The sequence below is a fragment of the Corvus moneduloides genome, chromosome Z (genome assembly GCF_009650955.1).
Source record: "Corvus moneduloides isolate bCorMon1 chromosome Z, bCorMon1.pri, whole genome shotgun sequence".
NCBI classification, from domain to species: domain Eukaryota; kingdom Metazoa; phylum Chordata; class Aves; order Passeriformes; family Corvidae; genus Corvus; species Corvus moneduloides.
In genome coordinates, this window is record NC_045511.1 from 68609394 (window position 1) to 68634882 (window position 25489).

General features: G+C 36.6%; 2 protein-coding genes across 11 annotated transcripts in view; one reads left to right on the forward strand and one right to left on the reverse strand.

The window, feature by feature from the left end:
• Nucleotides 1-25489, forward strand: part of LOC116437867 (T-cell activation Rho GTPase-activating protein-like) — a 633784-nt gene that overhangs the window by 436030 nt on the left and 172265 nt on the right. The gene's annotated exons all lie outside the window — the stretch shown is intronic.
• Nucleotides 1-25489, reverse strand: part of APC (APC regulator of WNT signaling pathway) — a 95707-nt gene that overhangs the window by 15764 nt on the left and 54454 nt on the right. For 5 of the 10 annotated variants that reach the window (XM_032096149.1, XM_032096148.1, XM_032096150.1 and 2 more), the window contains 9 exons: nt 23618-23726; nt 21968-22081; nt 16731-16814; nt 10105-10209; nt 6264-6386; nt 3316-3694; nt 2087-2182; nt 1370-1509; nt 288-365 (listed from right to left, as the gene is read on the reverse strand). In XM_032096149.1, coding sequence (XP_031952040.1) covers nt 288-365; nt 1370-1509; nt 2087-2182; nt 3316-3694; nt 6264-6386; nt 10105-10209; nt 16731-16814; nt 21968-22081; nt 23618-23726 — 1228 coding nt within the window. Of the gene's footprint in view, nt 1-287; nt 366-1369; nt 1510-2086; nt 2183-3315; nt 3695-6263; nt 6387-10104; nt 10210-12540; nt 12742-16730; nt 16815-21967; nt 22082-23617; nt 23727-25489 lie in introns of those variants that run through there. The other 5 variants (XM_032096151.1, XM_032096153.1, XM_032096152.1 and 2 more) reach the window with 5 other exon arrangements.

Here is a 25489-nt window from a genome sequence, read left to right on the forward strand (position 1 = left end):
ACTTCCTAAAGACTTTATTTTCAGGCTGTTGCCCTTACACAGCAGGACCCATTAGAACAGACACTAATAGATCAGGGTCATTAAAATAAGATTAACAGCCCATGCATTATGATTAAAAAAAAAAAAAACAAACCACAAAAAATTCCCAGAACATGACCCCAAAGATAAGAATATTTTACAAGAAGAATGTACTTCCTAATTAATGAAATGAGTACAAGAAAAATTTCACATCACAGTTAAGGCAGACAAGACAATAAAAGAAGCATTTAATGTCAAAAGAGCATTACCTGCTGTAAGTCTTCACTTTCAGATTTCAGCTGGGCTACAAGAGCTCTCATGCAGCCCTTCATGGAACATAATGTAGCCTGGTAGGAATCAAGAGAATAAAGAAAGTGAGCAGTACTAAACAGCAGGTTAGATGGCCGCTTCTGCACAATGTTTTGATGTTTTAAGCAAATCATATCTGAAGTTCAATAAAAACTTAATAAATATATTGTCTACAATAAACACTTGGTTTAAAACTACTAAAAAGTTCAGCATAGCTATCAGTTTCAATACGTAAGTGGTAAAATTGTGCTAAATTTTTGTATTTTTTACAGCAGTTCTGGAACATTACTACTTTAGAAGCCTTCTTTGCTTTGCACCATATAAAAACCCCTGTGAGCTAGCAATGTGTTGTTACCTACTGCCTAGAACAAAACCCAAGTTCTCTGAAGCCTGTTATTTCCATCTGCTCCTGAAAAGTCTTCCCTCTGGAGCAGAAAGGTCTTTTCAGTATGGAGTTATTTTAAGATCCATAGGCTGGCTAACTTTGGGGCAAAAATCTATTGGAAGTTTCTAGCCTTTGAAAGAAATGTCCTTGTCAGAAGTAAGGGGAACCAATTTCCTCTTATAATGACTGAAGTAGTGCCCAGTTTGATCCCGATATGCTCCAAATATTTAAAAGCAAGCTCTAGCCTGAAGAGGTTTGAAAAATTTCATTAGACAGTAATTGTTAAATAACTGACGACTTCAGAAAATTTGACCCAATTCCAAATTTTAGTTGAACATTCTCAGAAACAATCAGTTGCTATATAATCACTAGCATGCCATACTAACATAGTTCTCATTAAAAAATCAGGCCAATAGATAAAATCCTTGCTTTCAGTGACAAAAATGATTTGAGAGCCAATATCATACTTGTATGATGCAAAATTCAGTTTGTGGTGCTCTCTGTCAGCAACTGGATGGAATGAGAGAGGTATTTGGAACTCCTGCCTTGAGTTCAAACTCAGAATCTTATCCTGGAGATTTTTATCACCTGTGTTGAGAGCTGTAATTCCAACAGCTATGAACTGAAATTACTGCAGGTTTACAGTTCTGCTCTCACCTTGTTTGCCACATCTCCGAAAGTCAGGTTTGTCAGAGCCATGCCAGCATACCTCCTTAGTGTAACACTATAGTGATCACTTGTGAGTCCATACATTTCACAATCCACTTGCAGCAGTTCAGCAATGGCCTGCAAACCTCCTTTAAAAAAAATCCAAGTAAGAAAAAAAAGAATATCTGTACTCTAATATTTTATGGACAGGACATATACCAAGGAACAAACTCCATTTTTACATACAGAACAAACCTCAAATATCTGAAAACCACAATGCTCAGAAAGGCATATAAATTGTTAAAACTGCATGTGTGGAATTTACTGAGCATGGACGAAAAATTCAGGCTGTCAAACAGGAACCAATGCAGGATGAAAAAGCCCCACTAAAACACCAACCAAAACCTCTTATCCCAGGAAGTAGTCTCCATTTTAAGTCCAATACTTGTAAAATTGCAAATATTTCCATAATACTACTACCCTTGCAAAATTCACAATTCATGCCAGAAAAAACAGTAACTGACATAATAATTTATCCACTGGGAAATGGTGTGGTTAATTTCAACTGCTTTTATCGCTTAGGGGACAACAACTGGCACAAATGAACTGTTGTTAATAGTTTAAACTATTATTAAAAAAAGGCATATATGCAGTGACATGCACAAGGAGTGCCATGGTTTCTAGCAAGCTTCTCAGAGGAAGTCAGTGAAATACATCTGATCTTACCAAGCTCATTCATTGCATGTCTGTGTTCTTCATCAAATGAAAGTTTCATCAAAACACACACTGCAGGACAAATCTGATGATCCACTGGAGCAGGCACTGATCCAGAAACAGGTAACAATTAGTACCTCCCAGGTGATTTTGTCTAGATCATAAGTTTTCCAGAGCAAATCTAATCTTAAAAATAAATCAGCTGCAGTTTTGGTCAGGTTTGTATCTTCCTAGTTATCCATGAACATACAATTAGTTTACTATTACTAAAAAAAGTGTCTACTATAAATACATTTGATGCTTAAAAACAAATCAGGGGCAATCCTGAATGCATGTGTTGAGTAAGAAATATGACTTAGAGTACAAAAATATTACCATATTACTCTTAGACATTAATAATCTTTGTGAAACAATATGGTCCAATATTCTGGTGGGATTAAATAATACGCTGTTTCTTTGGGTGCTATATCCCTATGAATGGTTAATTAAACCCTTTGTTTCATAACCTAGAAGTTTTTAAATTCATACTTTTGTGAGCTAGGTTCTGGGTTATGCAGAAATGGTACCGATACAGCTTGTGCAGAGCCCAGTCCTGCTGAACTGCATCAGGCGCAAGGCAGTCCTGATTTCAGTCACACCATGGACATGGACCAACTGCCATGGACACCTACAGGCTGCACTCATGGGATGCTCTCAATTCAGAGAAGCAGCTAAGCAACCAAGAAGGTTAATCTATTTTTCTAACTGATTTTCCTGAGAAAAATCCTATTAATTTACATTTCTCATATACAACATTATAAATAACGGTTCATTTTCTATTGATAGATTGAGATTATTTAATTTGTGCTCTCTGCCCCTCTCCCAAATTGAATGTGCTATCTCCTGAACATCTGCATGAAAAGCAATTTGGGATTGTTTATCTGTAAAAATGTAAAACAGAATGAGTACACATTCAGTATTATTTTACAAATTACAAATATAAGCCACTAGAAGTACTATCTGGAAAGCACACCAAAGTCTAAGATTTAAATAAAAAGTTTGTAAGTAGGGTATAACATCTGTGACACATACTATTTCCTAACACTAGCTGAACTTAAAGAAGAAACCACACACACACACATGTATGTATATAAGAAAACTTGCATACATTCAACAAGAAGTCAGATTGAAGTTGTACTTTCTGTAAATTCACTCTTTTTAATATATCCTCGAAACGTTTTTATATGGCTTGCAGAACCTACTTGGGTTTTTGTCTTGGTCCATGCCTTGTTCATGTGCTTCCTGCCATTCCCAACACGTTTCACAGTAAGCACGGATCTGCTCCAAGAGATGGAGCACACGGATTTCCCGTCTGCCTCGCTTATCATCGGGCTGGGAGTGAATGATGTTGTGCAGTGCTGCGCTGGCTCTGGCACGGGCCTCTTTACTACCACGGGAGTTTCCTAACAACACAGAGTCCTTATCGTTGCCATGTAAAAGCTGGATGAGGAGAGGAAGACATCCAGACTGACGCATGGCTATGCAGCTGTCCTGGGAGCTAGACATTGCTAGCAATGTTCTTGACATGTCATCTTTATCATGAGTACCAAGCATTGATAACAATGAATACACCATTTCCACCTGCAGGTCAAATGATTTTAAAAATACAGTTACGTTTTAAAAACACACATCAAATTGAAATGAAATTTGAATGGTACATATGAGCAAAGATCCTCCTCATTTCATGGCAAAAAAATTGTGCTATTTAAAAATAATTAAATACTATTACCCCATCAGCATTCATAATCTTAATAAATTTCACTTAGTGTTTAAATGGCTGTAAGTGGGGCGGTAGCTGTGTGTAACTGTATTAATCTACAAAACCAATAGCAAAGACTTTCAGATTTCCATTGTACAAAAAAATTAAACAAATGTATAATGAAAGTGTTTCACTCTGGGAAACCAAAATACCTTTAAAATTAAATCTGTCTTTAAAAAATTATATTCTGTGTGAATTAATTACACTTTATTTAAAGATGTTCTTCAGTGAAAAACTATGCTATGTTGTATTAAATACAATTATTCTAAGACAAAGGGTAAGAATTATTACAGAAACTTTTAGTCTACATCGTGTTGAAAAAAATCTGACATCCATGTATTTTAAAGTTTTCCTTTAAAATACTTCAAATTAACTGATAATTTTTTGTTATGATGACTGGCTTCTATATGGACCAGATTATTCAGCTCAAATGCAAAACTAAAGAGTTAAATTAATACTTTTTCAAGTTTACAGGCATAAAAACAGTAAAGCAAACAAATGCTTATTTAGTAGATATAAAGTACTGAGTGTTTGTCAAATTAACTCAAGCCACGAATACCCAACATTACACCCATTTAACTTGGAGTAACCAGATTTTTCACTAAAAATCGCAAATTTTGAGTGATTTCCTTGGCTTTTGTGTAATATTGTGGTTAATGCACTATTTGGTTTGTACTCTCACTCTTCAGTAACAGCTTTCAATCAAGAAATGCATTTGATTCTTCTAATCAACTTTTAGTAAAATAACAGGCTGTAGAGGATGATCTTAGATACTATATAAAAACTCCAAACTCCTAAAGCCAAGATAAACAGGAACATTCAAAGTCAAAGCACAATATAAAGAAACTATCAAAGGGAATTATAAAGTAGCAGCGTGTGTGTTTCTCTAGAATATAGTCATTAAGGAAGAAATAAGAATTTGGACCATTAGACAAAATTTCCTACTAATAATTAGATATTTGCACTGGTTACCCTACCAGTGAATGATTTTATTTGGTGTCTTCAGTGACCACTGCAATGTGCCTGAAGATTAATTCACATACTGAGTTTAAAAAAAAATGAACAGCAGCAGGCAAACTAAGCAGCAAGTCTGGACTTCTCTAAACACTACAGGATTGCTGAGGCAATACAAATCTTAGAGTCTGTGAAACTGTATGGTCACATGGCAAAACCCATTGAAATAGAAGCCACTTCTAGGACAGTCTAGCATCCCAGTTTGGAGATCCTGTCTTCCTGGTCTGGGAAACCCCAAATGCAGCATTTAAACAAACTACTTTGATTCTTAAAGGAGAGTGAATTTAATCTGCTTTATGCATATCTCTTTGCACGTATTTCAACTGGCAGCTATAATCCAGTGTCACTTGGATTTGGAAGGTAAAGGTTTTGCCAGAGAATAAACCTGAAGAAGCCACCAAATCAGGCCTCCAAGTTGCAGCTCATGTATTATAGGAAAAACAAAAAAATCTATTTGTCTCTCTTGTTTACACACACTGCTCACAGACTCATCTCTTTCTGCACCTGTAAATGCACTCCTCCATTTAGAATTTCTACCATTTTCCCTTCTCAGGCATTAATATTAATAATTTCCTACCCCACAGCACACTCAGTTCAACCTGTGTCTTTGCCTGCATCCTTCCACACCCACTCCTGTTCCCTGCCTTCAGGGCTTCCCCACTGTTTTTAATTTTGGGGAGTTCTACAGTTTGTGGTGAAAACTGGCAGACAGACAAACAGCTGATGCCACCTCCATTTAGGAGGCGCACACAGTGTGCGACTGAAACGACAATATTGTAACACTGACTCAAGTCCTAAAATCATTGACACTACGCAAAATTAATAGGTCCAGCTTTCCAGAGGACTGTGCTCAGTACAGCACCCACAGCATCCATACTGCTGCCAATTTCAGAGGCAGTATGAGATCCAGTGGCTCATGAATTTGCCCTTTTCTTCCCCTCTCTTTTTATGCTACACATGTATTTTCAACTGCAGTCTTCTGTCTGCAGATACTATGAATGAAGGGCTTACATTATTTTCTTGTCTGTTTAATTTCTTGGCAACTGTCTGTTTTGTGGATTTGGATTCTGCAAAAGTATCGAAAAAGTACTCTTAAAAAGGTTAATTTTCATCACTGATTATAAAGCAAAATCACAAGGTTTTTAGATATTCCAGTAACTTCTAGGAATTGCTTGCTCCTTACTGTAACAACTCTTAACTCATCGTCAAGTTAAAAAAAAATTTTTTTCTCTGCATATATTTTCCAAGTTGAAAAAATATACAAAAATTTTAACTTCATAAAAATTACTCTGTATGGACAAGACTGTTCAGATAATATTAGTACTATTGGCAGAAACAATGAGGTTATTGTATTAGTAAAAATGTAGCATTAACGACCTGTGGTTTGTAATCTTCGGTTACCTTGGTACCCAGATGACTTGTCAGTCTGCGAGGAACAGAATAGTTACTACCAGAGCTCATAACACTGGCTGTCTCGTGGTCCATTCGAGCAGCAGAACCCTACAGATTTAAACAACAACTCATATAAAAGAAAGTCAGAGGGAAAGAACAACACTGGCTAATTCAGTTTCAGCACTGGATGATGCAGTTGTGCTGATAGCAATGAACTGCCAACCTGCTTCTGTTAAGTCAAGCCCTGACACAACTTAGAGGTCACTGTTAAACCTGGTTTTATTAACCCTTTTTCCTGAGATTTAGTCTCAATAGAACTGTATTTTCAACTGAATGAAATTATAATTACTATTTTCACCAAGAAGAAGTGGACTTCGCATCAAACCAATTAATAATAATGACAGAGTGAAAAAACCAGCCTCCACTTTTATAGATTTTGTACTGCATGGGAATAGGCCTGTACTTCTTCAGAATACAACCAAGTATGCAAGAAATCACCAGTAACAAGAGACTGATCTGGGCAATGAATGACCCTACTTGAATTTGTTCATTTCTAAAGCAAATTATGAGTGGTTGAGTAGTTTTTTATATATAGAAAACTATAAAATAATGCTGACACTACTTGATGTAATTTTCCTAAAATCAAGGTATGGTCCTACCTGTATTATCAAGACTCAATTATTAGCCTTTTTTTCCTCTTTTAATTTATTTTGTGTATTTTTATTTTTCCTTCTTCTGCCATTTTTTATCCACTCATACTCTTTACTTTTTAAATTTGCTGTTTTCTTTCTATCTGTGAAGTTTCCCTTACTATGTCATTCCCTTCCCATTTGCTTTGGGAAATTAAAAAATATATTTGTTTAAAGAACACTTTTAGTATCAGTTAAGTGTTTTTCTGAAGTAGTCACCAGTCTTTCTTTGATCCTCTAAAAAAGCTAAGATCTGTCAATGTAATTATTAGCTTAATTTGCAAAATGTTTTCAAACTATCTGGATCAATGAATATATTTTTTTTTCAATAAAAATAGGTAACACACTGAAGAAAACTCCATGAAAGACACTTTGAAATAATGTTTATGTTTCTTCTAAGTGCACCACAAAGAAAGAAGAATTTTGCAGTTCATGCAGTTCAACACCTTAAATGTGAAGTTAAAAGAGACTTGTAAGTACAAGGTAGGAGTAACTTAATGAAGCGTTTGTATAGACAGAAAAGAATCTAGTTATACTGGAATATTTAAACACATAGACATTATTATACTCATTTCACTCTTGCATTTGAATCCAGAAAATGTGATACATGTTCCAGAAGAAGTATTTTATGATGCAAGAGTATAACTGGAATGATTTATATTAGCACCATTTATTCCAATGTATATTTCCTATGTAAACAAGCCCTTATTTTCTCTGTTGACTACAGGGGAAAAAATCAAAATCTGAAACCTTAGGAAGAAAATCACACTACATTTCCTCCATTATTCACTGAAATAATGTTCAGTGCTAGGAATATGGGGATGAATTCCCAGATTTTTACACTGCAATCCCTTCATATTTCCTTAACCTCAAACTACATTCAGAGGATTACAGGTTCCACATAATGTACGTACCAAAATGCTCCATTATTAAGCTCAGTATGATTGTTTCATCCAAGAAGGTAAACATGACATAAGTTTGGGGCACTACTAAGATTCACCATGGTGTAAACAGAAATAGCAAAATTTTTCTGTTGTTTCTCTTAAACTGTATCAACCTCAATTCAGGTAACCAAATCCTTCAGAGCCATCACATGGCCGTGCTACCTGGGGGACAGCAGGATGCTCAACTGCAGTGTAACTGCATTTCTCACTGGATGGTAAAGACTAATGCCAAGGAACTCATGTCAGGTGAGTACCCATTCATCCAAGAAAACGGGAAATGACAAGGAAATGCTACGCAGACCCTTCCTGCATAGAACCTCCTCCTTCAAAATCTTTTCCTGTCTCGTTCATCTGGTTTCCTTCTTTTATACTTTATTGTCTTTCACTTACTGTTTTACCCTGCTATTTACCCTGCCAGCTGAGTACTTTTCCCTGTTTTGTGACATATTTTCTTAACAAGATGGGAAATCTCAACAGTTCCTTTATAGAACTTGCAAAACAAAGCTATGAACAAAGTTTTACTTCAGTGGGAGAACAGAGTGCAATGGAAAAGAAAAGACATCTGAAAGATGGTGCTGAAAAGGACATACTTGAATAGTGAAAAATCCTGGGTTCAATTGGCAGTGTTTCAATTAACACTGACTACAGAAACAATTAGAACCAAATAATTTGGTGAAAACTTTTTTTCTTTTACTCCACTGAATGGTGACTGCTCTAAGTATACTGAGCTGGTTTATCAGAAATAAGCATTATGCCCAATCCATTAAACCTTCTCCGTCTGGACTTGCACTGAAAGCAAATAATCCCCAGATGGCTGTTTTAACACAGATACAGTGCCCTGGCTCTATTCCCCACCAGGAGGAAGGAATATCCATGTTTTATACATTTTTACAAGGCAAAGGTCACAATGGCACAAATCCTCAATGTTAAGGCCCCAACTGAAGTATGAATGGATCTTTCATTTGCTTAAGTCTGCCAAGACATGACAATCCCTTCTTCCTTCCTTCCTCCTCTGTAAAATACATTGTCCAAGAAAAACTCCTAATTCATACTCCAAAGATGGATGACATAGCAACAATGCATCAATTATTTAAATACATTATGGTTTCAGCCACAAAGCAGCACTGAACTGTTTTCTTCCCAAACAATAAAGCTGCCATAAGAATTAAAGAATCAGAACCTCAGTAAGATATGGATGATAGAATTTAATTCCAAATGGTGATCAAATGTATTTCAAAAGCAAAATGATGGGCTGTGCTTAATGTTTAATCTAGTGAAATATTCCAGCTAAACCACAATTCTTTCTGATAAATCTTCTACAAGACACTTTAGGAAATATTTAAATAATTCTACTTCCCTGGAGTAGCAAAAATATCCTATATATGAATTCAGCTATTAAATCTGTAGTGTGAAGTTCTAAGAACCCAAATTACTAGTGGGAATGTCTCAGCTACAGTTGGAAACCATGAAGAGAATATAATCAGTAAAAAAAAAAGTATTTTTAGCCGAAGAGAGAAGTCATAAATATTGACAAATACTGGTTTTAAAAGACAAGTACAGAATTTAATGTATATAAATATTCAAACAAATGTATCAAAATATTCCACTAACGTATTTCACTAATAAAAGGAGGAACAGCAATGAAAGATTTTTAGAAGCATTTAAATAACCCTTCAGCCAACTTTCAAGAGATTACCTCTTTGATACTTCAGTTTCAAAGCTTTAGATAATACAATATTAAAGAAACATTAATGATAAACCTGTAAGTTGGTTCTCTCCTTTTTTTAAAAATCACTGATATCTCAGTGGTAATTTCTAAAATGAAAATTTGAACAATTTCCCATAATTTAGTAACACTTCTTATATTACAATTCACCTACAATAAAAGATGTTTTCTGTAGTCATTCTTGCTATCTCCTTCACACCATTAGGCTCATTAATCATTTAAACAAAAGAAAAATCCTCCCTGCATTATTGAGTATTTCTACTTCCCTTTATTAAAACACTTCCTTCCAGTAAATACAAGAAATTTCCCAGACAGAGATGGAAAGAAGAAAAACATACTTTTTTTTAAATGAGATACTTTTTTTTAAATGAGTAGGCATGCAAACACAGTAAGGTAAATACCAACATGTAAGCATCATATGTCTCAAATGTTTAATTATATTAAAACAAGCAAAATACTCTATTTACCTGACCAGTATTGCTGGTTGCCACGCTGATTTCTGCTGCTCCTTGACCTTCATTCTGCCTCTCTGTATCATGGGAACCTGCCTCATGCTTGCTTTGAGGTACTCTCTGTTAATACAAGAATTTATGAAATTACAAAGAGAAATGAGGTACAATTTACCATTCAAAGCTTTCTCAGCTGTGAGTGCATCAATACTGCATCCTCAGGAAGCCACTGAGCAGCACTTTGCATTTCATAACCCCGAGCCTCAAAAATTAAGAGCCAAGACCGAGCGTCTTCAAAAAACTGTGAGATGAAAGCGAAGAATTTCCTCTGAGGATTACAGCCCTGCAAGACAAAGGATCTGCTGTGACACACAGCAGCACCATTTTCCATCAGCTGTGCTCACATCCCTATCAGAAATGTAACAGAACTGGAGCAAACAACTGTCTGCTCTGCTCGGCCACGTGATCCCTGCTTTTACTGGAGACCACGGTCAGTGCTGTTCAATTAAGCCTCACATTCAAAGATGAATAATTTCTGCTTGAACAGAAGGATATCTGTATTATAAGAATCCTTCTAAGTGTCAAGGACAAACAGTGCAGGAATTGCCACTTTGACAGAAAAGAAATTTATATAGCCCGATACTGATCCATCTAGTATTTTGTCAAAATAAATTTAACTGATGCGGCAAGCTGGTACAGACAGGTTTCAGTTCCTTTAGGAAAACAGACTTTTATACATCTACACAAAAATTAAATTGGTCTCCCTGCCGCTGATAGGCATTTAAATGAGCAGTTAGGAAATATGTCAAGTATCAATCGTCATCTATTAATGTGTTTAAAACATTTCAGATTTCCAGAAAGACATGAATAATCCATGGAAATGGCTGAAGTCTGGAGTTAAAAGCAAGACTATTTTTTAAGCATTGTTTTTGTTGCCAGGCTTCATTTCACAGACTGAGAGGCTACTACCTAACAGACAACACAATTTCAATTAATTTGTTTAGCCACATGTGGTATATGTCATGCAGTTTCTGTGTGGCTCTGCAGTGTTCTTGAGCAGCAGAGCCTATGACAGCACAGTCTGCCTCATCTTGTTTTAAGGATATTTATCTCTGACTTTTAGCAATACCTCTCTTCAATGCACACCCTGAAACATCTTTAGTTACTCTCAGTGATCAAATTCATACAGTATCATTGGCATAAATAACTGTTTTGTTCATCTAAGACAGAAGAGTCTCACTTAACATTGAGCAGAATTTCAGAAATCAGTAATCAACCATAATACATGTGAAATGGTAATTTAGGGATAAATTTAAAAGTAAAACCTGTAGCTTAAGTAAAGGAATAAGGTATGTAAAAAATGCAGGCATATTACACCGACTAATAATACGAGAAAATTGGAAACAACTACAGGTAACAAATTTCTTGATATGTTCACTTACAGAAAAGGAGTAAACCACAAAGCAAATCTCAAAGTATTTTAGGACACACAGTGTTACTATTCTTTTAAATCTGATCTGTAATTTTTCACCATCTCTGTCACTGTGTATGAAATGAAACTGCTATTGATGTTCCTACAGTAACTAAAGAAACTCTGGTCCCCAGTACAAGAGTGGTGCACCCAGTCAAGATCAGGCCTTGCTCTACATGTGGTGAACACAGTATAATGCTGAATCCCTGTCTCACAATACATTCAGTCTTGAAAAAAGTATAACTATGAGTTTGATAAAATCTACATGTAAGCCTCCAGTGCAACTCAAGATAGAATTTTCCAGTCATTAAATGACTTTTTGAACCGCACGAAGAAAGCAGTACTGAACATGCCTAGAGGTAAAAATCTGAATGGTTCATTAGCAGAGCTCTGACCCACTGGGTCACCTGAGAGGGAGTAATACTTCTCTTCCAAGAACACTCCTGGGGTTGGGGCAGGGTGGTGACGATGGTGTGTTGGTATTAAATAGCTCTGCTGCATCCAGAGCACAGACACAGAGATATTTCATTCCCTCACAGGAGAAGTTTCTGCTCTCCTTTAACACTCTCTGCTCATGTTAACATACATTTGTTTGCTACATGCTATTTATGAATGAAGTGCCTTCCCATTTCCCCTAAGCACTCTCAAGACTATGCCAATACAAAAAGTAGTCAACGCATGAATTAATTTGCAAGGCAGTTTTTAACAGTTACTGGCAGGGTTTATCTAATTTGAAATGCAGAATGTGCTCTCAATGTGCAAACTTGTTACTGTCACATGAGTTATCAGCTGCACTTGAACATCAAATCTGTGAGTTCTCAGTGAAGACTTCCTACCCCTTCAGCCACTGAAGTAATTTGAAGTGAGATGTTCTCTTCAATCAGACTGGCACAAAGGAGTTAATAACAACACAGGGCAGCAGATACCAGGTTATTAGTTGAAAACTGAGTATTTATATAAATACTTATTATACATATACATTATTAATTTAAACACATCTATGTATTATATATGAAAATAGCATGTATCCATACATGGATAATGTAAATATATTTTTTTATAGATACAGTGTTACTGTAAATAAATATTCCTCTGACAGATTGCAGATTAATGGTTGGAAAGGCAATATAACCACTGGAAGTATGTCCCCTCTTCATGGTACCTTTCAACACTGAACACAGGACCTGTGGAAGAAAATACAGAATCTACCAACCACATCATTAAAGAACAAGAGCATGTGAACAGCAGCAGGCTCTGTAAGCCCTACATGAGGCACAGCTTCCAGAGAATGGCACCCAGGTTCCCTGGGTTAAACTGCACCACCTGTTTTGAGGCATGACTTTTGAGGAGGTGTAAGCTGGGTTTGTAGCCACTGTCATTGCTGAATTCTGGCATCAGACCATAAAAGTCAGTTTGACAGAGTTCACTTGTTTGCTCTTGCAGCAAAACGGTGGGAGATGGCATGTGCTGATTACAGGGACGTGGAGCTCCTTCTATTGCATTTGCCACAATTTTCTAAGTGCTTCTGAAGTCAACAATAACTATCATTACCAATTAATTTCCATGTATTTATCAGTAGAAAATTATAAACTCTAGCTAGCATAGTAGACCTTGACTATTTCTGCTAAGAAAGCCAATTACAGATAATTTTACCTAATATTTTGTCAACCTGAGTTGCCAAAGCAGACACTTATATATTCATTAGAAATTGCCATTACGTCATATTAAACACAATATACATACATGTATAAGTAAGATATAGATAAGAAAATGGAAAATGCAACAAATGAAATTAAGAAACTGTAAGAAATAATTTTGCTACAGTTGATTCAAAGACAGAAGAAAGTCTGGTGAGTCAAATCCTTGAAAATGCTCCTGTCCATCATAGTTTAAAACCTGCTGAGCACAATCTCAGGAAGAAAAATATCCTTTACATTTTATGTACAGCAACACTGCCTAACGGAAGTACTTCACATATACAACAGCCAAAAGTTCTTTCTGGACAGCTCTAATCCTACAGCAGATGAAGATACCACCACCTGCAGGTAAATGACTCCAAATTTTTCTAGAATCATTCACAAGACTTAGCAATTTGCCAAACTTTAAAAGTGTGATAAAACGTATGTCAGAATTTTCTCTGCTCATTGATTTCCAAAAGCTGATTTTATGTTGTAGCGTTATATTTGGTCTTATTCTTCAAGACCTATTGCACTTGGATTCCACAGTGACTGGCATCACCACAGGGCCTACTGTATCAGTAGACAAGCTGTGTTATTCATTATTGTTGTTACGAGATCTTTATAACATAAGGAGCACATTCAATTTGGGTATTGGCACTGAAAAAGGGGAAATAAACTCTTTAACCTATTTCCCAGGTTAGAAAGCCAACTTTTCTTTATTAGCAGTGCTGGATGCATGGGGAATTCTCCCTGAAGCATGCTCAGTAACAGACTAACAGACTGGGTTATATTCCTGAAACTAATACATATTCATCACATTGCCTGACTACATGCATATATGCTAATTATCCCCATGCATTTATCTGGATACGGTTCAGATCTTCTGATGAATCTTTTCTCCTTCAGTGTATCTCAAATATGGTCAGGTCATAATGTACTTCTCTTATCATTCTTTGTTGTCACACCCAATCCTTGTTCTCAACTAAGATATCAGCTAGTACATATTACTTACTGATATAAGTAAATAAGGAAGCATTAGTTAGAATGCAACTTATTAGTCACAGATGTAGGGAGTTAACAGAAGGCCACGCTAATCTCTGGCATTTCTGCTAAGCACTGTATGGTACAAAACTAACCATTAACCACAAATACAGGGATCAAACACTATTGTGCTAAGGTTAAAAGAATTTTCCAGCATTTTCCCACTGCCACATAGACTTCTTGAAGAAATATACTTGTTCAGTAACAGTATCAGGCATAGGATAAAAATATAAAAAATGTCTCATGTTTGTATTTTTCAGTTATATGGACTTTGCAGTGTGACTGCACCACCAAACAATTTCAGAATTAGATCTAGCTGTTCTCTGTAGGAGATGGTCATCACCTGGAAATGATTAAAACACACTACAAAGTATTAGGGTGTGTGTAGTGACTGCCTCCTTTACCACCATCAGCACCCTGGTAACTGTCCTAAAACATGTAACTATGCAACCAGATACTGAAACACTTTCCAGATAAAACACACCATACCAAAATTTCAATATATTGGAACTTCAGTGTATGAGGCAGCCAAATAATTTGGTGACAGGAGTGAAAAACTAAGACAAAACCTTTTGTCTATAGTTGCATCTCAATGCTGATTGAGAAGTAAGTTCAAAATACTGGGGTTTTTCTCCTACCAGAGTAAAAGATAAACACTCTGGGGACAGGATCTATCTGGCTACACAGGGCAAAAATATCCGTTGAGAGGCCGGTCAACCAGGTAAGGAGAACTTTACACCAGAAATGACAGGGACAGAGGGGTAGGGCTGGCAAGGCAGGAGCCCTGGCTGGTGGGAACACAAGGGCAATGCACACCGAGATAAGAGGAATGTCCTTGAGCACAGGCACGCAAGGAAGAACAAGGAGAATCTTGCTGGGAAAGCTCCCAAGCCTGTGCTGGGCCATGGGCGCAGCTGGGTGTCTCTGTCTGGCATGTCCCTGCACTGCTGCTTGGGGAGCAAACAGGAGGATGAGTGCAGGGATGCGGACTGAAAATTGCTGGACTAGCTGGGAATCAGAGGGCTGCAATCTGTAGCACAAAGTACAGCTGGAGGCAAGCCAGAGTTAATACTGAGACCAGTACTGTTCAACACCTGCATGCTGGGACACAGTGCACCCTCCCTGAGTTAGAGAAGCTGATATAGCTCAGCTCAGCTGCCTTCCACAGGACCTGGACAGGTGGGAGGAACGGGCTGAAGGGAAGCTCATGCTGCTCAAGAAAGGGAGTGCAAAGTCTTATGCCTGTGAGGGAACAACTCCAGGCACCAGCACAGGCTGTGCAGCTGGGAAGCACCTGGAGGTTCTGGTGGGCCATCCTTTTAAAGGCCCTTGTGGCAAAAAGTCCAATACTATATTGTGCTGCAGTGAGGGGTGTATTGGCAGCAGGGCCACGGAGGTAACCCTTCCTCTCTACTCAGCACCCAAAGTCCTGTTCAGGCCTCCCCAGCATAGTACAGCTGCATTTACAATGGAATCACTGAAACAAGTCCTGTACAGGCTACAGCAGTCCTTAGGTCCTGAGTATCTCTCACACACAGAGAGGCTGAGAGAACTGCGACTGTTCAGCTGGAGAAGGAGAAGGCTCAGGGAGATCTTGTCACTATCTATAAACACCTGGACTGACTCATGTCAATAGATCAGGCAACTTTAATTTCACACGCTATTGTCTGCATCACTTAAAAAAATTTATTTTCCCCCAAATCCTGGAACTATGAAACCAGCATTTTACAAAATGGAAAAATATATATCCTTTATCATTTAGTGATCCAAATGATGCTCTGAGCTTTTCCTGTAGTTATTTTGGGTGAAGACAAGTCATAAAATATTCATGTCAAACACACAATTTAATTTACCAGTACAAGAAATGGAGTTGACATTCTATGTGAATTTCCACTACAAGAGCAGTTCCTGCTAATGGCAATTACTGCTATGGACTTTGTAATTTACAGGAAGCATCCTGCATTTCTTAATATAGAACCCTGTACTTAAACACTAAAAATATATTAGGCTTTTATAATGAAGTCTGACAGAAGCTCTATTCATGCTTGTTTTACATCTTGTCTCTTTCAAAAGACAAGCAAACCATGAAGGTGCTTATCAGAGATTCATTAGAAAGGCATATACAACCGATTGTTTTAATTATTTGTAAAACCAAGACTCAGCCTTTATAAGCACATTGCACATTGAAATTTTTACTGAAATTTCAAGCTAAACTTTTAACTGATACATGATTATTGATTAAGCTCCACAGTAGTATGAAGACTAATCCAAGCATTCCATCCTCAGTTCATTGGAAAGAGAGCAAGTAACAGTCTAAGAATATTGTCTACCTGATTAATTGTGACATCAACAGCTGATGGGAATAATCCTGCCTACCACTTTATTCCAAAAATTTGGGATTTTAGAGAAAATATACATACCACAATAAAAAAGGCAAGTCATTGCTCACTAACCTCTGCTTCAGCTGCTTGTGATTGCAGGAGCTGTCGTATACGAAGAATGTCCTTTTCTATTTGCTGAATTCTGGCCACCCTTGCCTGAAATGAATGGATTTTCACGTTTGATTTTGTTCAGAAACTCCTTTTACTTACTGTATAGAGTGACAGTATGAAGAGTTCTTGGCAAATACTGCTGACTACAAAACAAACCTACTTCAGTAGGTGCATGCAGCAGGTACTACATGCAGTAATTCAAGTGTTCTTCATAATGAAAGGAATGACTGCAAGCATTCAAAACATAAGTGAGTAGCTGGGATTTTAATAACACTGATACTCATTTGGATGTAATAGGTCATCACACGGCACACATTTAGCTATAACAAAACGCTCCCCTTAACTTGCACAATATTCCTGCATCTGAAACTGACATTTTATGCAGATCTTTAGCAAATTATTTCACTTTAATCTCAAATATCAGAATTTTACATGCCTTACAGAGATCTGAGAGATATTTTTATTTGCAGAGTGTCTTGAAGGTATGAGACCCTGACAGATTTCTATTATATTCAATTGCTATATTGATTTGGGAGTTTTGCTTATGCCTAACCTCTGAAATTTTCTGCCCCTACAAATCTCAAAGAATTTAACAGGTTACCTATTAAAAAAAAAAAAAATCTACATACTGCTTCTTTGGTTTATCTGGGATTTTACAGACATCTCTGAATCAGTCTTTTACAGGCATATTGCTACTCATTTCCCACTGCAACCATTCTGTGGTTAGAAAATGGAATGTTAAGAGACTCCAAATGTAACAGGATACACGTACTCCGCAAATTGTACAGTGAAGCACAGGATGCATTATGAGTCTGTGAAACAGTAAGTGCATGATCTTGATAATTTAATAAATTGACATTATTTGACTTTAAATGTGGGCAGAACACCAAACTGATTAAACAGGTTTTTTGGGGTTTTTTTGTGCCATGAATAGATTAATAAAATGGACATACTGAAAAAAATTCTGATGCTTTTACTTGATTAATTTACTTGATTACTTGATGTTTTCTAGTGCTATACTAGAAAAGCAATCTAGTGGACACTGCAAGGATCAGCATTATAACCAACCTTATTTGACATGTTTACAAACTGAAAATGGAAGTAAGATGAACTTTTAAAAGGTGCTAATACCAAAAGATGCACATGCAATAGAGAAACAATGCTGTCTAGAAAATTCAGAAATACAAAAGAAAATGTAACCACAAATACAATTAATTACTGAAACACACCAGAAGCAGCTGTGGAAAATGTACCACAGCATCAACATTTAGTAGAGTTGGAAGCTACATTAAGCTATAAATTTGATTTGATTTTGTAAAGCAAATTATTGGAAACACATAAAAGCTTCAGCATAGAGGCAAACAGATAATTCATCCCACCCTTTGCTCCTGGTTCAAGAAATTTTTAAGTATTAGAAATTTAATAAAAAATATTTCTGGGAATATCTATGCATTGGTGACATGATGCGTGACAGTGAAAATATGTCTCTCATTGTCCTTAAGAATTACTTGAATTTTATATAATTATAGAATAGTCTGGGTTGAAAGGGATCTTGGAAGGTCATCTATTCCAAACTCCCTGCCAAGGGCAGGGACATCTTTGAGTAAATCAGGTTGCTGAAAGCCCTGTCTGACCTTGAATGTTTCCAGGGATGGGGCCCCTGCTGCCTCTTGGCAACCTCTTCCAGTGTTTCATCACTCTCATTGCAGAACATTTCTTTCTTGTACCTAATCTGAATCAACTCTCCATAAATTTAAAGCCATTACCTCTTCTCCTATCACTATTCCCTGCTAAAAAAGTTTCTTATAGGTTCCCTTGAAGTACTCAAAAGACACGTCTCCCCAAAATTTCCCATAAATTGTGTTTCTTTCTGTGTAACCAGCAATTTACCCAATAAAGGGCATCAACAAAATCCAAGTATCTTTATAAACACACCTAGACATTGCAAAAAAATTTTTGTGCAGATGAAAACAATTAAACACTGCATGACTTGCCAAGTATTACTGAGTCCTCCAAAGGGACAGGAATTCTATCCACCCTTTCCAATTTTAGTCCAGAGATTTAAACATCAGACCATTCTTCTAACTAATTTTTTTTCTATTACAGGGAAACTGGGGAGTTCTACTAATCAGGAGTGTATTTTGTGCCAAACACTGTAGAAGCAGAAAAAAAGAACACATCTCTTGCCACAAGTAGAACCTAATGGCAAATGGGCAGAAGTCTGAGAAACACAATGGAACAAGCACTAGGAATGTTTTTAACTTTAGAACCTATTTAAGAAATATCACCTTTGATTTCTATTTGTTCATACTACATGCCCACTTATTGTTATATTTACTTGTAATTTTTGTTAACATAAAATAGCTCTATAAAGTAACTTTACATTTGAAGTTACACATTATTTGGCTTTCACTGCCTCAGTGAGGCATCTAACAAAACAAAAATAAAATTCCTCCACATTCATAGTGACAGAAAAATAATCACTATATAGCAAGTAAAAACAGGAATAACATTTTGTTTTAAAATGCTGTCTGGCTTTTTTGTTTGGTTGGGGTTTTTTCCAAAATAAACATATATAATGGACAAATTTATTAATGGCTTGGTCTACATACAAGACCACTGTATAAATATAACAGTGCTGAAATGTTTATCTGTCTAAGACTCCAGAATCTAAATTTTCTTGTATCTTTTGTCGTCTGCTATTTTAGCAAACTCTTAAGAGATCTTGGGATAAATTCTTGTAGGAATGGTAATTTCATGTAAGATTTTAAGGAACTCTTGACCTTAAAAAAATTAGATCCTTTTTGTTCTGACATGAAGGAAAAATAAATTCTATGTGAACATGAATTCAGTCTCAGAATTGAAGTTTTTTTAATGTATCTTACAGAAATTACGTTTGCTTTTACTTACTACTAAGTATATTGGCTACAACCTTTGAACAGTAAAAATAAAACATTGCTAAGAGTGTTTTGCTTTTTTTCAAGTAAGCACTTCTGTGTGAAATTATCAGCTTCAGAGAATAGTACAAGTTAGTGCAAATCATTAAACAAGCTGAAATAAATTGCCAACAGGCTTCTTATACATCTTTCTGAACAACTGCTGGGCACGTGCTTGTGAACAATCTTCATAGAAGACAGCTACAGTGAGCTGCTCTGAGTTAAATTGCTTCAGAAGGAAACAAAGCCCAATTATGCCAGACAAAAAATGGGAGAAATCCATTATTTTCAAGGTCCACAAGAAAGGGCAACTACAGAAAAGTGCAATGTCTACTTGGGCAACTGCAGGTTACCAGCTCTCTAACAGAATAATCTTTGGGACTCTTAATTCAGAGATGTCTGCAATGCTGGCCTTTATGTAGCTGAAATGTTCTTTCCCTTCAGCCTCCATTTTGCATAGTATTGTGTATTCCAATCAGTTTGGGTGGAAGGAAAATACTGAGCAGAAAGAAAGTGGAAAAACTACCAAGTTGAATATCCCTGCCAAATACAAATGTTTCGTTTTGCATTTAAACATCACAGTGAAGTAACACAGGAATTGCTCTTATGTACTTGTACACCAATGAGCTTCTACACATTTTTGGCACTGGTCCTTGGCAGAATGAAACCAAGGGGAATTACCAGTTAAATTCACAAGAAGCACATGCAGAAGTAGTTGTTTTGTATTCAATAATCTTCATATAATCACAATAGGCACTGTAATTCCTGCAAGCATGTAAGTGTTACACAGATGCAGAGAGAGAATAAAACAGCTGTGACAAACCTCATGTCAAACATTAACTCAGAAACCCACGAAATGTTTCAACATCATCTTGGCAGCATTTTTCCCCCCACCAAATTTTAAAACCCCCCAACAATCAGGGAAGAAGCAAATTCAGCATCAGCTTGATTACTTCCATATAGTGATATAACTTATAGCCAAGTTGTGTGTCTGAATAATTGCTTTTGATCCCTGCCTGAGTGCATTTAGAACGTTTCCAGCAGCCTAGCTTGGCTATTTTGCTTAATTCACCTTCCTCTAGCTTAAGCCTGTTAACAGCAGGAGAACTTTCCAGGAGTTTTGCTGTGCAGAACCTTCACTGGGGGCAGGCTGACACAAACTGCACAGCTGAATTCATAGAGGGCATCATCCCTGCTGATAAACCTCGGTAACAGCCCTACAGCTCCCAGATCAGAGCCAGTGACTCTCCACGCAGACTAAACTTGGGCCTGTCTGAGAACATCAGCACAGACAAATACCTGCACAGCCTTGCACACATAACCCAACAGCTGCAGGATATCTGTTTGGCTAAATACCTTTAACTGTACGAATTTTCTGAAAAGTCCTGCTAGATTACTCACTTTAAAATTTAAAGCAGCTACTCTGATTACCTCTTGCAATTAGAACAGCTGCTTTAGCTTAATGTAAAACCAAATGAGAAATGTTTCTCATGTTTTTTGTGTTGAGACAACTTAGTGAGGGAAAGAAAGACTAAAGAGACTTTGTATTGAAAATACTGATTATTGTCTCATTCGCCATAAAACCCCCAAATCTTACTAATCTTACTATGTCTAGAAATAAACGGTAATAAATAATTCATATTGTTGCTTTCCTACTATGGGGGATTACTTTTTATAGCCAGCAACCAACTGACTATTTAATTTATGGTTTGCATATGATTATATTCTGATTTATACTTCCAAATGGGTGTGTCATGTGGTTAGATATGTACATATCCTCATCATGAATGCAAAACAACTCTTGGTGAGAGCAAACAACTTTCAGATATGTTTGTGAATTACATTTTACTTGAACACCTTGTTTGAAAAGATTATTCCCTGATACATGTTTTCTGGCTAAGGAAACTTAAGAACGGTAGCTGGATTTTATTTTAAACTTAAAAGCATGAAGAAATCCAGCAAAAAGATGCAAAATAAAGCAGTTGCAAATACATGGGCCTTTTTGAAGCTGAAATGGTAGTAAATTGTAGGGAAATTATCATTAAAAATATTTTCTCTTGAATAAATTGTCTACATCTGCTGAATCAAAAGGCTTATTTCCAACAAGCAGATGTTTTTGCTGAGCAATAATTTTATATGTCCTGATTCCTACTTTTCTATTGGAAAGGCTAATGTCTTTACACACAGTTTAAAGATACAATTCCAGTAATTTAATAGAAATGCAGGGAAAGCTTTTCCCTTCCTTTCAAACACAAACTCTACCTGTGCCCGCTTTTCCATGTCCTGACAAGTGCCCAGTTGTTCTTCCATTGCAGCTCTGATTTGCCTGGCCTCATACTCCAGCTGCCTTCTGGTCATATCTGTTTGCAAGGAGAACTGAAACCAGAGTACAGGGAAGGCATTTTAGCAAACAGCATTTATGTAAACACTGTATTTCCTGGAACAAAAAGCAGAACCATTACTTTTCTACAACTAACTTCATAAACAAACAAAACTTAGTAATACATTCTTAAAACACAACTGCATTATGAAAAACAAGAACACAATGATGTTCAACCCGCAGACTACCCCTGAGTTTTGTCAAATGACTAAATATAATAAACGAGCATTGAGAAAGTATCATTCCTTACAAGAACATCTGGCAAACAAAATTGTGATATGTGCCATCTGAATTGGCATTTTCAAAAATATTCAGAAGCATTAAGCTACTGCACATAGTGATGGTATTCATACAGCTGCTATCTACCTTATTTCTAACTACCCTGTTAAACCCAGGAGCAACAATACAGCCTAAGGGAAGACTTTCGAACTAAAAGAATTTTCAAGGCCAGAGCAAAGCTCTTCATTGGCTTTGGACAATTACTCAGTCTGTAAATAAATGAGTCTCCAAGAGCACTCCTTTCAGAAGACTTCACCAAGGTCAATTCAGAAAGTCAAAACAAGACAATCATCTGCAAGCACCAAATGGGATCTGTCATTTTGCTGTGTCTGGACTAAGTAGTAAGGGATATAAACTGCCACAAAAGGCCTTTAGTGTAGATGTTAAGTAATGCTTTCTAATCCTAAGAGCAGCTAAGTGAATTCATTATCTATGAAACAGGGGAGACAACCTTAAAACCTACGATAGCGCGACACAGATACAGTTGACAGTGCTTTGAGAATGGGTTGCACTTCCTCAAAGTCTTTTTCAGGCCCTCTCCCTTGGTTCTGGTGCTCTGCTAAGCTCAGCCACGACTCAGTGTTACTTCTGCCAGTCCTGAAGTGTTTCTTTGGTCGATTTCCAGAAGGCTGGCTGACCCTTCATCAGGTGTGACTCTCTCAACCGTACCTTCCCAATTCTGTATGTGTGAAGGAATGCACTGCAAATACATCTAAACTGCTGAGATCTAACAGGAAATCCTGCATTATCTGGGATATCACACATCTTTATTATCCCAGATAATGGTGAGTCGACTGTAAACAGTTTAGAGGTGCCAAGGTAAAAGCTTACAGCAACACCTGCATAAGCTACAGAATCACTTTACTGACCGTTATGAAATAACAGCTCTTGTGTACATTGTCTTATGCTAATATTACTCTCAAAACTAGAAAAATCCACTGAACAAAAAACCAGGGGGAAACAAGAGTTAAGGAAGCGTAGTGACATGCAATTCATCTGTCATAATGACTTCTCAATGCTGCTCTGTTTTCACTGACATTTATATTGATATGTATGAATTTTAATGTGTAAAATTCTATGTGGAAAAAAGGGCATTATTTATGCTAAGTTATCTTTACATGATAACTGAACGAAAAAGAAAAAAAAAGAACTGAAGTGATAGTAAAGAATGCCGCCAAATTAATAAAATACACACAGCATCTAAACAGAGACCATAGCACCAGACAGCTCACCAAGCACTCAGAGGTACTTACATTTTCAGTAAGGGGGAGACTATCAATCCTTTTAGTCAGGTTCTGAAGCTGGGCATAATACCAGTCCTTTTCCTTCTCTTCCTTCTCAAGCTCCGCAAGCAACAGAGATCTATTAAAAGCAGAAAGAGGAAGCGTCTCACCATTAACACCTCATTTCCATCTGGAGGTTTGAGGAGGGCCTAAGGAAACATTTGAGTTCAGTTCCCTGGCCCTGGCTAAACAACTTTTTCACTCCTCTGTGCTAAGCATATCTATGAGAGAAAAATATACATATTTCTCTAAAAAACCCACTTCAAAATGCAAAGCTAAGAGACCTTTTGTGAAAGCAAACCCGGTTGTTAGGGGTGTGTTACCTTGTACCCTACTTCTTTCAAAAATATACTTTGTATAGTGCAAACTGCATTTAACAAAATGTCTGAATGTCACAGCTGCAAGTACAACCCTCAATCCTGTTACTGAATTGAGAATTGTCTTCACATTTGCACTGTCGTTTTACTCATTTTGTCACCTATAGCTAAACTATGGGTAAAGCACACAAAGCAAGGGATTTCTATGACTGTCTAAATACTTTAAAACAGTATGTTCCACCAAATGTTATAGACAAGATACATTTGCAGCTTTTAAAAACATTATAAATGGGTATCATAAGCACACTGCACACCTGAGTAATAAATGAGAAAGACAGAATGAGTAGTATATGCAGACTACCAAGGAAAAAAAAATCCACTGGAAATTTTACATACTATTTTATCAATCCTTCACGAACTGAATTTTATATACTTCTAAATCTTATGTATATAGTGAAATAGTGTTCATGGCTATAGTATTTCTCAAAATATGTATTAAAATTTTCCATCAAAATCTGGCTAGTAGGAATAAACAGAAAAACCACTCTTCTTTTCTTTTTAAATACAAGTTTACTATTTTCTTTCTAATGCTTTCTGTGAGTACTGTTCTTCTTTCTGATGTTTTAATATTGCTTATTAACAGAAATGACAAAATTAATACTTAGCCAGAAGACAGAAAGCTGCATACATGTTTGCCCAGAATTATTTCCCACCCCTTAACTTTTGCATTGCTCTCTGGCTATGGCTTGAGCAAGAGCATATGAACCTTTATAAAGCACATTGTATTATGGACAATTACTGTAAGTCATTAAGGAACAATTACACACCATACAACAATAGTACAAATTTCCCCTGACTATTTTGATAACGCATCCCAGTCACGATTTGAGAAGGTAATCCATATTCCACACAAAATAAAAATGAAAGAATTAAAAAAATTGTATTTCACAGAATCTGTTTGACTTCTTTCCTGCTTTAAAATATGTTTCAACCTAATTTTGATGATTTAACATTTATTCCATATTCAATACCAGTGACTTGGCCTGTCTTCAAATGGAAAATTAAAAGAGAGGATCCCTCCCTTCAATGTGAGACTGAAAAACTACACACATCTAAGAGTGCTAATGTTTGTAAACATGAAAAAATGACATAAATTTCCAGATTCAATCCAACAGTTATGTTGAAATAGATTTGTTTTAAGGATGCCACGGCTACACATTAAGTCATTTACTGTACAGCTTTAACATCAGGCAGGTTTACAACCAAAATGATTTGAAAAGAAGTGACAAACGATTACCATAATTTGGCAGGTAACTTGAGCAGTATCACAGTACAGCAGTAATTTTTCAGTCACAAGGATGGGGCTGGCAGAAATTCCTAAAGCCCTTTAGACAGACTGAAGGAAAAACTAATAGATGGTGCTTGGGGAAAGCTTGTTGAGAAATTTTTTTTGTCTCCCACCTGCCCATTCTCTTGTAACACAGCCCTGGTGCCTAAACTCTGGACACACAGGAATTCTGCGCAG